Below are 14,308 nucleotides of genomic sequence, written 5' to 3'. Positions count from 1 at the left end.
ATTTGTGTGCTTGGGCGTGTGTGCGCCTGTCAGTCAGACTGGCCTATTGAAAAAGAAAAATACTGATAAGTACCAATGGTCTTATCTACAACTTTCTTTTTTAGAGAACAAATTACATGACGATTTATGGCCTCAGTGGTTCACACAACAAGATGTGTTGAAGAGAGAATATTTAACAAATGAGCTAAACCATAATAACTGGCCTAGTAAACCCATCGTGCATTCACTTGTAACATTATTATTATCGTACTCTTGGTTACGCTGCCTATAGTAAACAAGGAACCCATAATAATCCGGTTCCTCTAGCTATTTTTAAAGTGTCCAAGAGGCACTCCCTCTCAAAAGAGAAAATGTTGAGGACTGCAGCTGGTCAGTTTTCAACTTCTTATGGATTACACGTAGCCTCTTTTTTTATTTATTATCCACAGAGCTTCGTGTGACGAAGGCTCAGTGAGAGTCACAGGTCTGTTGTATCTTATTAATAAGCGATCAATGACGGGGAAGGTGATATATTCATCCGTGCGCTATGACCGACACCGTCCCTGGACTTGACAGGTAGGCTAAATTCATTTTAATTTCGGATGTTTGTCATGGCTGGTTGATATGTTTGAGTCCGTGGTTCCCACAGCAGAAAATAGCAGGGAAGCTGCACATTAATTCTTGGTTTTTTCTTCAAGTTAATTCTCGGATGAGTCCAGATTTCCTGGCTGAGTCCAGGATCTGAATACCAAATGACCAGAGGTGGAAGAAGTTTTCAATTTGCTTAGGCCTAAGTTAGAGTACTAATACCCAGGGTCGATTCCAGACAGAAAATCTGCTTAGAAATATTGGAAATATTGGAAAGGATAGAACACAGTGTGATTCTGCTTAATACAATATCACAGTAATTTCACTTGTTTTCATTTTAAAGAAAGTGTGTATCAAAATACAAAACACAGTTTCTTTAGGCTCGGTCTGCCACTTTTTTATTTTAAACAATTCCAGTTTCCATGGTATCAGAGTGTTGTTGATAGTGGTAGTCGTCATGTAAACATTAATTAGTCATGTGACAAGGGCTGGGAAGATTGACAGAACAGGCAGCCGGACCAATGGAAATCACAAATTGTCAGATTGACAGCACTCTAGCCCAGTGGATGGTTGCTTTTCTGATGATGTAGGCTGTTGATTGATAATGTAATATATAATCAGTCATAATAGAATAATAACTTAAGCATTAGCATATACTAAATTCATTTGTAGTCTTAAATATATAGCCTAGATACAGAACTAGTAAAAGTAGGTTTTAAGCGTTTTCTACACCCGCTGGTCCATAAGGGGATTGGCGTGTGTCACGTTTTTCATAACATTTATACATACATTTTATACATAGGCTATACAGCCACATCACACACTCTCTCACACTCTCACACTCTCACACACTCACACACTCTCACACACACTACACACACACACACACACACACACACACACACACACACACACACACACACACACACACACACACACACACACACACACACAATTTACACATTCACACACACACACACACACACACACACACACACACACACACACACACACACACACACACACACACACACACACACACACACACACACACACACACACACACACACACACTCTCACACTCACACACATTCACACACTCACACACTCTCACACTCACACACTTTCTCACTCTCTCACACACTCACACACACACACACACACACACACACACACACACACACACACACACACACACACACACACACACACACACACACACACACACACACACACACACAGCCATACATACAGCCGTATAGCCTAATATAGGCCTACAATGATTCAAAATAAAAAAAATAAAAAATAAAAAACTACAGAATACACATAAATAAAATGGCTACGTTTATAGTTACCATGGCAATTGTACACATACACTGCTCTTACCATTCTGCTACGTTTAGGCTATTACGTTTATAACACTATTATGAGGCTGAACAAGCAATTTCGTAAAATCAAACATTCAGCACTTCATAAAGCCCGAATGGAATCATCTTTTATTTCATAAGCACATTTTCAGACACTACGATTCGACTGTGAGATTGGTAACAAATCAAATCCACTTGCTGCGTGGCGTGGCGTGGCGTGGCGTGGCGTGCTCTATGTCCATTCTGACTCCTAGCTTCTGTATTTCAAATAACGCAAATAGGCCTACAAAATACAACTAGGCCTATTTATTCACAAGAGAAAACTGATGTACTGTTCTGACATGAAGAGCTTTGTTTATTTTTAGGATATTAAAATATAGGCTACAAAATAGCCTACTTTTGTTGAAGTCAACAATGGCATCATTCATACATTTATTTGAAATAAAGAATCATTTTTTGTCTTTTTTTTTTAGGTGCGACTGTTTTACATAATATGCCTGTAGGCCTATATTTCATCCTTTTGCCAAGGATATTTTCAAATCTTAGCCATTCATTTGTCATGCTGAATGTATTTACATTGTTGCTTTATTACATCTACGACTTTAGCATTATCATTTATTGTTATTTTTAAATCTCTGTACTCAGGTCTCAAAATGAGATCCCGATTTCGAGACTTTCTGATTAAATAATATCGTCATTGCAAAGAAATTGTAAGTAGGAACCTCACATACAACCCCCAATCACATCTTACACTGCGTGCGTGCACAGGATTATTGAAATAACGATATAGCCTACTCAGAAGACACAATAAATATGGCGGTAAAAATACGGGCCTAAATTCATTTTAATGTCAGATTGCAACAGGCAGTGTTAATTCAGCAGACAGCTCATGCACCAGTCCTCTCGTGGACACGGGTCTCACCCTCAAACCTGTGGCCAAATAGCTTTAAACTTTTCCTGGTTTAACCCCTGGGTGTGATCTTTCGAGAGAGAAACAATGACCTAAAGATGTGCGCTGTCCTGACTTTAAGGAAACAATGCATAATATTCAGGGTCCCTGGGGTGCCACATTATATAGCCTAACATCCCTTCTTTAAATCTGAACCCCGATCCAGTGAGACAGTAGCTGCTTAGGCCTATATTAGTTTTATAGTTAGTATATTACTATTTAGCTACAGCAACATTTCAAATCTAATGCTTTATCAACAATAAAAACCTAGGCCTAGATATTGTAAAAAAAAATAATGGGATCTCTCACACACACACACACACACACACACACACACACACACACACACACACACACACACACACACACACACACACACACACACACACACACACACAATAATCATGTTTATTTTCTTCATTGATTCTCCATACTCTTCATGTGTTGTGCTATGTCGTTTAAATAGCCTACCTAAACGTTGCACAAAGTGTCCACCACTTGTAACCGTTTGATCGCATTGGGAAATCCACACGCATCCTTTTTTTGACCAATCACAGGCTGTAGTAAAACCGCCCACCATTAAAAATCCACTTCCCTGACGCCATTCTCGGCTTACTGAAGCAATGGCATGGACAGGAGTGATCACTCTCTTTGCGCTCCCTCTAGCAGCCCTAGGCCGAGACATATTTGCATATTTGGGAGACTCCGTTACATTGACCGCGAGTGAGGAGTGCGAGAATTGGAAAGTGATTCATCGGCTTAAAGATGACAGAGCGCTGGATGTGGCAACTTCTGTTGACGGTGTTTGGATGATGCATGAAAGTTCTAGAGTCCGCATTGAACGCGGTTCAAAGCTTTCTGTCGTGTTAACTCGTGTCAACTACAACGATAACGGGTTCTATGAGTTTACCTGCGGCAGCCGCGTTGTTACCACTATCCGGCTGGAGGTTTTTCTTCCCTTCGACATATCGGTGACGGAAGGAGAACAAGTCAAACTCCCGTGCCATTCCTATACTGCAGATAAACCAGCGAAGCCCATAAGATGGGAAAAAGACGGAGAGCTTGTGTATGAACGGCAACAACCCTCCGGGGAGATCAGATATGGGACAGGATTTAAGGGAAGAAATGTATCTTTGTCACCTAATTGGTACAGCATTGGAGATTTGTCGCTGACTTTAGGGCGAGCTCAGCCGGAGGATGAGGGTGTATACGTTTGCTACACGGATAGACCAGAGAGAACGAAGGGAGAACCTGCTGCTGTGAGGGTGAAGATCACCACCAAAAGAAACCCGGATCAGATCACATGTGCGCCCCAGATTGTGCCAGTAAGTACCGCAACATATATCTAGCCTATAGGCGTCTATATATTCCCATTCATTGGTGTAATGACTACTGTGAACAAAGATCTAAAAGTGCTCTTTTGCCACTGACTATTATTGTCTGACAACATTAAGGTAAGGCTTTTGATCGTCTGTCGACGTTGAATGAAGTGATTTACGATGATAAAAAGTAGGCTACTGTTTATTCTGGAGTGTTTGGATAGGGATTTTGGGGCTGTTTGTGTTTTTTAACAAAAAGGTCTATCTCTGTAGGGATCCTTTCATAATGTTGTCAGACACTTAGAATAATAATCGGAGCTTGTCAGTGGTAAAAACAGCACTTTTAGAGGATGGAAATTAAGGGTGCCCAATTGCGCATTTATGTATTGCAGATTATTTCGATTTAACATGTACATTTATAATTAACATGTAGCTATATTTAACATTTAGATTTCATATTTAGATTTAAAATGTAGCTTTTTATTTTACTTTTCTAAACATATTGTTGACAATTGCATATAACACGTTTTACAGCTATTTCTGTCTCAAATGTGAGAAAAAAAGTATCTAAATGTGAGGAAAGTAACCTAAATAGGCTAATCCAAATATACCAACTTTAAAATTGTGAATTTTTGCATTTGGCGGCCCATAGAAAATGCGGTGCAAAAACCGAAGTCACTTTTAAAGCCTAGGCCTGTCTCCCGTCACGTCCGGATTAACTAAGTGCTCCTGTATTCTCTTGTCCCCCTCTGTAGCGGACACAGAACGCCACTGAAGAGAACAAGATGGGAACGAAGACCATTCTCTGTGTAACAGCAGCTGTGATTTTGAGTGCATGCTTGTGCTTTGGCTGCGGTTGGTGGGTGAAATCCTTCAGATCAAATGTCTCATCTGGACCCAGTGGTGGAGGATCTCCGACAGACAGAATGGATGAGTTGGATTTGGAGGAGCAACCTTTCACTGGTCCTCAAGTCAATGGGGAACCTTTATATAATAATTTATAAATAATAACTGCTGAGGACACTAACTGTATGAATTAGTCTATTCTATTAGTTTACACTGGACCAGCTTTTACCTATGTCTTGCTACGTGTTTTGCCTTGTAGTCCTTGCTTCATCTTCTGCTTTGCCAATAAATCTGATTCAGATTTCTCTACTTATGTTCATGTTTTCATCTTTTGTTCATGATATATGTATGTGTGTGTGTGTGTGTGTGTGTGTGTGTGTGTGTGTGTGTGTGTGTGTGTGTGTGTGTGTGTGTGTGTGTTATTATTCCTTTCAGCCTTTCCAAATAGTGCAGGGTTTACAAATAATAAAAGAAATATAATTATTCATCACAACATAAAAAAACTATTATTTGTTGTTTACTTGCAGCCTATTAGTGTAGATTGTCGTGTGGAGTAAGGGTGTTCTTACCTATTCAAACAAACATTCTCTCAAAACATTTATTAAAAACAATAATATTGGAATTAAAATCTGTAAAATAAATGAATAAAAATATAGGAATGCTAATCTGAAAATCAAACAGACAAACATTTATTTTCACACTTCTATAGCAAACAAGTGAAGCCAGACTATCGCATTAACGAGACAATGCACAAAAACATTTATTCTTGAGCTGGCATCCGCAAAAAAATTATATAATTGAAACCGAAAACTATTTAAAGTGCACATATTATGCTTTTTTGGCTTTTCCCCTTTCCTTTATTGTGTTATATATTTTTTTCTGTGCATGTTATAGGTTTACAAAGTGAAAAAGCCCAAAGTCCACCCCAAAGGGTCTTACCATCTCCAACAGAAAACACTGTTCACAAACTGCTCCAAACAGCTCTATTGTAGTCCAGCCTTTACTTCCGTGATGAACGTGCGTCACTTTGTAACACGTTATAATGCTCGCCTAGCTGCTAGCGGGGCACGTCCTCATAATCTGCTTCTGACTGGCTAGTAGTCCTTACCTAGCTACTGCGCATGTGCGACTCCCAACAAAGATGGAACAGAAGTGAGTTGTCTCACTCAATAGCTAAAATTCAATTCAGTTTTATTTATAGTATCAAATCATAACAAGAGTTATCTCGAGACACTTTACAGACAGAGTAAGACAAAGCCCCAACAATTACAATAATTCCCTCAAGAGCAAGTATTAGTGGTAGCTATTGCGACAGTGGCGAGGAAAAACTCCCTTTCGGGAAGAAACCTCGGACAGACCCAGACTCTTGGTAGGCAGTGTCTGACGGTGCCGGTTGGGGGTGTGATGAACAGTGGCAGTTATAGTCACAATAAAGATAATGGAACAGTGACTACAATGGTAGTCGTAGTAGTTCATGTCATAGTAGGGCACAGCAGGGCATTACGAGGTGTAATGTGGGACAGCACAGCATGGGTGGACGCGGTAGGACGCAGCAGGACGCAGCCGGACACTGCAGGGAATCGCAGAGCATAGCAGGGTGTAGCAGGTCCCTAGCGACAGCTGCACCCAAAACCCATGTCTTGGTGCCACCCTAATCCAAGGCGATATTCTGGGTGAAGAAGAAACATAAGGACTCCGGGGAGTAAACTCCCCAGAGCTAGGTTAGTAACAAGCATTTCTGGGAGAAGGATGCACATAAAAGGAACAAATGAAAAGAGAGATGAAAGAGCAGCTCATTGTGTCATAGGGAGGAAGGACATTCCCCAGCAGTCTAGAATTATAATAGCATAACTAAGAGAGGCAGGCTAAAGAGAGGTGCCGGATCGGGCTTGAACTCTCCCCTGCCGGAACGGGCTGTACTTCCTGCCCCCCTCTACTCTCACTATATTATTGATTATATGATAGGTAGATCTATTCTATAGTTGGAAAAAGAACATAAGGACTGCGGGGAATAAGCTCCCGGGAGCTTATTCCCCGCAGCATTTCTGTGACACGAATACACACAGATGGAAAGAGAGAGGAGAGAGAATCTCAGTGTGTCCTAGGATGTACCCTGGTAGTCTAGAACTATAACTGTATAACTAAGAGCTGCAGAGAAGGGGAGATAGGGAGGCTGTGTTCCGCGATTGTGGCTACACTCCTTCCCCCCGCCGGTCTAGGCTAACGCTGCGACTCATTACTCCCTAAGTATATGTAAGCTTTCTATGGGGAGAAGCAGAGATGGGTCGGGGTGCGCCATGACTGTGGCTACACACCCATCCTCGCCGGTCTAGGCGTACGCTGCAACTCCTCATACCCTAAATATAGTAGGCTTTCTATGAAGAGAAGCTGAAATAGGGAGGCGGTGCATCATGACTGTGGCTACACACCTTCCCCCTACACACCTTCCCTCGCCGGTCTAGGCGAACGCTGCAACTCCTTACTCCCTAACTATAAGCTTTATCGAAGAGGAGAGTTTTAAGTTTACTCTTAAAGGTGGTGACGGTGTCTGCCTCCCGAACCCAGACTGGGAGCTGGTTCCACAGGAGAGGAGCCTGATAGCTAAAGGCTCTGGCTCCCATTCTACTTTTAGAGACTCTAGGAACCACAAGTAACTCTGCATTCTGGGAACGCAGTGCTCTAGTGGGACAATAAGGTACTATGAGCTCTTCAAGATATGATGGTGCTTGACCATTTAGAGCCTTGTAGGTCAGGAGAAGTATTTTAAATTCAATCCTGGATTTTACAGGAAGCCAATGCAGAGAAGCCAACACAGGAGAAATGTGATCTCCCCTCTTAGTTCTTGTCAGAACACGTGCTGCAGCATTCTGGATCAGCTGGAGAGTCCTAAGAGTTTTATTTGGGCATCCTGATAATAGGGAGTTACAATAGTCCAGCCAGGCAGCGGCGTGTCCTGATGTAGCCAACTGCAGCATTCACTGATCTGTGTATTCTATAAAATGTTGCTAAAATAGGCTGTCAACATTTTTCCTTTCACACTTTAACTGGGGCTCAGAATGTCTTTTATTTTAATAGATAACGTATCAAGATGAGCCCTAATTTCTTGTCCATTCGCAGTATAGCACCAAAACTATCACTCCCGTTTTATCGGAGAAAGTAATCAGATTCTTTACTTAGGTTAAATAAAAGTACTAGTAGCCTACCACACTGTAAGAAAATACTGTTACAAGTAAAAGTAGTGGATTGAAAATGTTACTTAAGTAAAGGTATTTAAGTATCAACAGGAAAATGTCAAATAAAAACTACTCAATGCAGATACATCCTCACATTTTAGAAACTGGAAACGATCCAAACAGTGTTTAATGGTCTAGTCATTTCAGCTGTCAAATAATGAGAGGCTCCATTCTGTTCCATATTTTAAAAGTTGCTCAATAAAAAGGAGGTTATCCAATGTTTTAAAGTATAGAGTTGTTTAAAGTCTGTATACAGTCTCAATGTCCTTTCATTCCTCAGCAGCCTCCTTGCTTGCATCAGGCTACATATTTTCTTATGAGGTGAAATAAACCTGTTAAGGCTCTTTTTTCATTTTCACTCATTTGCATCAGGGAGATCATTACTGTGTCAGGACGACCGGACCACAGCTCTCAGAAGAAAGCGAGCGAGGCACATGGACCACACCCAAACAAAAATTAAAGTAGGTGGGCCCCAGCATGTGCATCCCCTCAGAGAAACACAATCATTTCTTCACACAGACAGCAGAAAGTAGAGATAACACAAGATGTTTAATAAATGCACGATTAAAGTCCTTCTATAGGGACATGTGCTGCAAACTATCATCCGCTATAAACACTATTTGAATCGTGTTGTTTTCTGTTTGTCCACGTATAGCCTACTGTATCTGTCCCTATCAAATAAGCCATGAACAGATAAATGACATGTCATCAGACATGTTGTGAAATACGCAGCTCTCCGCCACATTACAATCCAGTTTAATCAAAAATATATCCCCTGTCCAACAAAAACTTGCCATTCTCTTTCTGTCCAGGTAACTTTGCATCTCTGAATGTGGAGCCAGTCAGACACTGAAAACACCTCCAGGCCATGTAAGTGCCAGTAAGCCCTACAACAAGCTCATGGCATCTGCTTTCCCCACAGTCTCGCGCGCACGCGCCCGCGCGCACACACACACAAAGAGGGTTGAAGGTTTATTAAAGTTACTGAGTATAACTCAAGACGTGTGGTGCCGACCTCTTCTTTCTACACTCCATTCTTGCCATCCTAACATACCACTTTACATAAAGAGAGAGGTAGGCTTTTGAGACTAGACCAGAAATGTTACTAAAATGCACTCTGCGGCTTGCACTCTATGACATCATAGAGGAAGTAGTTATGGCAGGAAGTACCACTAAAACTAACCTATTGGAATGACTTCACTCTAATTACAGTCCTCACTCTCACAGCCAGCCCGTCATATCTCTCTCTCTCTCTCTCCCTCTCACAGCCAGCCCGTCATTTGAAAATCCACACTCAAAATGACACGATTTTCACCGGTCTTGGCATTTCTCTTAATTTATTTTCTCCACCCTGACTTTGGAGAATGTGTGACTGTGATTTTAGGAGACTCGTATGTGTTTAGAAACTGTCAGACAGACGGTCAGGCTTACCTTTACCGGGTCGTGGAGGGCAAATCTGCACAGCACATCACCGGGAAGGTGGCTACTCGTGAGGAAGATGTTTGGAAGCCGGCAAAGGACTACGAAGACAGGATGAAGATCAAAGCGTTCATTTCCTTCAGTCGCACAGAATACTCAGACACAGGACTGTATGAGTTAAGATGCCCTGGCCAACCTGATAACTCTACGCAGCTGGATATTGTTCTAGCATCTGAAGTCCTAGCCACTGAGGGGGGTAACGCCACACTTCCATGTTACTACATTACAGGTGGACATGTGGAGTCTATAAAGTGGAGTAGAGGCGGAGAGATGGTGCTGGAGCAGAATCTGTCCTCCGGAGAGATCAAACATGGGCCAGGATTTAAGAAGAGACTTTCTCTGTCACCTGATGGCAACAAGAAAGGAAACTGGGCGCTGATGTTCAACCCGGTTCTGCTGGAGGATGGAGGGGACTACTTCTGCTCCTTCCACCAAAACCAAAACGGCGCGCCAGAGGGACGGGGAGACCCTGCTGCTGTGAGGATGAGGGTCGCAGAGAGAAGACGGGATCAGACCACCGGCCGCCCGTATCTGACTGTAAGTATCTCCCCAGGCAGTGGAAGAATATTATTCTGGAGTTTATTTTGAAGGGAATCTCCCTTTCTGTGCTCTGTGTGCGTGGACTTATTTGCCTCGCGATTCATGTCAGTTTTAATAACAGCTAAAACTCCTATTGTGCAATAAATGTGGTTACGGCTGAAAGTTAGTGAGAATATCAACTGTTGTATGTATCACTGTTGATTCATATCATATGTGTAACTATTATTATAGCTTAATTATCATATTTCTTATAGACCGCAAACACCAACTTAACATACATTTACACAAACAATGCGCAGTGAAAATATAAAGCTCATTATGAACTAAATATATCCAACTTTTCTCTGGAGGCTATGTGCCTGAATCAGCTAAATGGTTTGAGGTCATCACCCGGAGAATGGCTCATTTCAGAATAATATTTAGGGTTGCATCGAACGATTAATAATCTGTTGTTTATTGTCTCGATTAATGGATGAGTTTTTTGGTCATTGAAATGTCAGAAAATGGTGAAAAATGTGGATCAGTGTTTCCCAAAAAGCCCAAGAAACCGTCCTCGAATGTCTTGTTTTGTCCCCAACTCAAAGATGTTCAGTGTACTGTCACAGACAGAAGAAACTAGAACATTTTTACATTTAACAAGCTGACCAGACTCAACCCGATTAATCGATCATCCAAATGCTTAGCAATTAATTAAATAGTTGACAGCTGATCCATTAATTGTTGCAGCTTTAATATTTTTTTATAATATTATTAGATAATATAAAGCCTATTAGTGCAGTAATGTGTTCACTTTAATCATGTGGAGCTCATTTAAATTACTACATTCTGCCGAGTAGCTTGTTCATTTTCCTCTGGGATCGAAAAAGTAAAGATGTAAATCTTTCACATTACATCATAAATCATTTGTTCACTTTATTTTGTGTTAATATAAATCTACAATGTAACTTAAGCTGTCTGTTAAATGTTATGGAGTAAAACGTACAACAGCCTATTTTCCACTTGAGTGGTAGTGGAGTAAAGCTTTAAGTACAACTACCTTCAAAATTGTATTTAAACAGGACTTAATGTACTTTGTAACTTTCCAACACTGCCGCCAGGATATGTGCAACCTCTACCAGCATGCACACACTGTGACACATCAGGCATATTTTGATATAACGCAACAATGCATCTGAAACTGAAGTCTAACCTAGATCTTCTTTCATCTCATTCTCCCGATTGTAGCCGACACAGAAGGTGACAGAAGGGAAAGAAAAAATGGGAACTTGGGCTGTTGTCAGCATAACAGCAGCAGTTGTGTTTGTGATTGTGGCCCCTTCATTTTTTCTGCTTGGCTGGACCAGGTGTCTGAAGTCCCGCTACTCCTCATTTAGACCCGGGCCCATCGGAGGACGATATTCAGATGTGCCTTCTCTTCCTCCTCCTCCTCAAGCCAACGGGGACTCCCCGTCAAATAATGCTCAAGCAGAGTCCACGGTCTAAAGACATCCAAGTTTTGGGTTCAATTGAGTTTCCTGTACTGTATTTTCCTGCCATGTTTAAGTGTCACACCTTAGCTCAGGGGCGTAGCACAACATTCTGGACACCGTAGAAAGGCATTGTCTATGGGCCCCTCCCCACATCCACAGCTATTCATTCTAGCATCTTTTTGGGCCTTCCTCACATGAGAGCCCTGGGTACTCAGTCCCCTTTTTCCCCCCCAGTCTGACACCCCGGCCTCAGCTCAAACAATCGGACACTGATAAATTATCGTCTTTCAATGGAATCAAAATTGGGATTAAATAATATATTGACGTGTCTTGGTCTCGGTAGATTGATAAAAACAAGCCCATTGAATAACTCATTTCTCAGATCATGGTTTTGTTTTTACATCACACTATTTGTGTGCGTGCAGGTTAACACTTTATAGCTGAAAAATGTTCTCTCTATAATTTTAAACTACATTTGCGCCCGCACACACACACACACACACACACACACACACACAATAGAGAGAACATTTTATCCATTGTAATCCATATAGACTATTTATAAAATCATCATTTTATTTATTAAACATGCTATGTCGTTATATGAACTGACCTCGGGATAGAAGATTTTGGTTTATGATGATGGTTTAGCTACTTTCCAATACTTCTAATTACTTGATTCCAAAAAGGGAGAAACAAAAGAACAATCACACAGGAAATGACAAAAATTACCTGCTTTTTTTTTAACATCCCATACAACAATTGTCATCCATGAGTCCCATGTTTTTAAAATAATACCTGTGTATAATTTATTCTATTAATCTCTAACTGACCACCCAACACTAGTCACTGTGTTTTCTACATATCATCTCTTATGTCTGTTCTCCTAATTTAAAATATTTTAGCCTTTTTCTGTAGCGTTTCTGTGTGTAGCTACAAATGCATTTCATTTTGCGATTTTCACAATCTCGGAATCACAATAAAGCTGAACCCAGAAACAAAGATTTTCCGTCTCAGTTTTCATCTGATAATGCAAAGTGTATATTTTACATAAAAATATGTTTATCCTGGGCTGTTGACATGACACCAAACGTACCAAACACTTAAATGTTTCCATCTTTAGTTTAGTTTCAATATTCGGTTTAATATTCATTTACATTATGCTGGGGACACCTGCACAGAATTTGATCAACGTTCCTGTATCTCCATCAGACTTTGAGATGATTTCAAATGAATTTGCTCGCTCAGTGACAGTAAAATCAACACACATTGCATGTCGCCAATGGAAGACTAGCAGTGACGCTAAGGAATTCAATTATATTTTTAGGGATTCTTGCTGTTTTACTGTAGCTTCATTTAAGACGGCCAAATCCTCACCCGTTTCGTGCACTTCTTCCTCAAATCCATGCATTGTGGGAAATTTTTGATGAGTGGTTACGTAACTGCTGAACATGGTCTGCCATGTGACTTGTGTTTCTTTGCATATAGAGAAAGTAGGAGAAGTGGATCTGATCACAAATGGTCACTCAAGACACATGTGGAAACACATTCTAATCCCAGGTGTAGAACACACGTACTTAGAGCTGTTCACTCAGGACAGCTGTTAATGCCTGGTGGGAACGTTGGTTGGTCAGGGTGTGGCCTGACACATTCTGTAAACTGTACAGGCAATGAATCAAGACGAGCCCTTTGGTCGTGTTTTATCTTTACTTAGGAGTGAAAAAGTGTGTGTAAGCATGGCTGAGATGTTAGTCTTTTAGACATCTCTCTAGTCGGTCAGATAAACAGCCCGGGACTGTAGGCTCTAAAAAAAACCTCAGGGGACAGAATATGCTGTCAGGACACTTTCTTCACTACTCCTGTGTGTTTCTGTGTGTGTGCTCCAGATAACGTCTGGGGCGATAGGTCTGGCAATGCGAGACTACAGAGGGCAGGAGGAGAAGCATGTCCTTCACTACTCCTGGATGTGTGTTTCTTTGTTTCTGTGTTTCTGTGTGTGTGCTCCAAACTGAGTGAGTGGCCTCGGTTATGTTTATTCTGGAATGCAGCTGCAGTAGTTGTGGTAGCTGGCAGACTCCATGGCAGGAGTCTCCATGGTAATGAGGAAAAGCCCTCTCCCCTCCAGCAATCTACCTAAAACAAAAGGCAGCAAGTTGGTACAGCGTTACACCAAAGACACCGTAATAAATAACATACAACAAAAGATAAGCAAAATATTATCCTTTCCTAATTATAAAACGAGAAAAGGGAAATCATAAAAAACATATGCATAAAACTAAACACAACAGTGCCCAGCCTACATAAGTAGGTCTAAGGATCAGTGGTGTAGTCTAATGTATTGTAGTGGGTATACTGTACTGTATATATACTGGCCTATATATATGGGCCAGAATCTGCCTTTGGGGAAGGGGGGACATATCATAGTGGGGGGGTCTGGGTGTCCTCCCCCAGGGAAGTTTTGAGCGTCAACAACTTCATTTTCTACATTAAACAAGGCCCCATAACCCTGTGGCAATAAACCGCTTTCTTACTGTGATTC

The 14,308-nt window shown here is 41.2% G+C and overlaps 2 protein-coding genes across 8 annotated transcripts; both read left to right on the top strand.

Moving 5' to 3' along the window:
- Positions 1 to 317: 317 nt before the first annotated feature.
- On the top strand, positions 318 to 12,396 carry LOC144534355 (uncharacterized). Of its 7 annotated transcripts, none has more exons than XM_078276250.1 (5): positions 318 to 555; positions 8,654 to 8,742; positions 9,094 to 9,151; positions 9,550 to 10,297; positions 11,644 to 12,396. In XM_078276250.1, exons 4-5 carry the CDS (start codon positions 9,581 to 9,583, stop codon positions 11,671 to 11,673), a joined length of 747 nt encoding a protein of 248 aa, XP_078132376.1. In that variant the 5' UTR covers positions 318 to 555; positions 8,654 to 8,742; positions 9,094 to 9,151; positions 9,550 to 9,580; the 3' UTR covers positions 11,674 to 12,396. The 7 variants fall into 7 exon arrangements, with proteins under 7 accessions (XP_078132376.1, XP_078132378.1, XP_078132373.1 ...); XM_078276252.1 differs by having other exon boundaries at positions 321 to 555; positions 9,990 to 10,297; positions 11,525 to 12,396; XM_078276247.1 differs by having other exon boundaries at positions 321 to 555; positions 11,525 to 12,396.
- On the top strand, positions 3,433 to 5,357 carry LOC144534356 (uncharacterized). Its single transcript, XM_078276254.1, has 2 exons — positions 3,433 to 4,208; positions 4,958 to 5,357. Exons 1-2 carry the CDS (start codon positions 3,507 to 3,509, stop codon positions 5,204 to 5,206), a joined length of 951 nt encoding a protein of 316 aa, XP_078132380.1. The 5' UTR covers positions 3,433 to 3,506; the 3' UTR covers positions 5,207 to 5,357.
- Positions 12,397 to 14,308: the final 1,912 nt, after the last annotated feature.

The sequence above is a fragment of the Sander vitreus genome, chromosome 19 (genome assembly GCF_031162955.1).
Source record: "Sander vitreus isolate 19-12246 chromosome 19, sanVit1, whole genome shotgun sequence".
Classification (NCBI taxonomy): domain Eukaryota; kingdom Metazoa; phylum Chordata; class Actinopteri; order Perciformes; family Percidae; genus Sander; species Sander vitreus.
The sequence above is the reverse complement of the archived record's forward strand: the minus strand, read 5'-3'. Positions and strand labels throughout refer to the sequence as shown.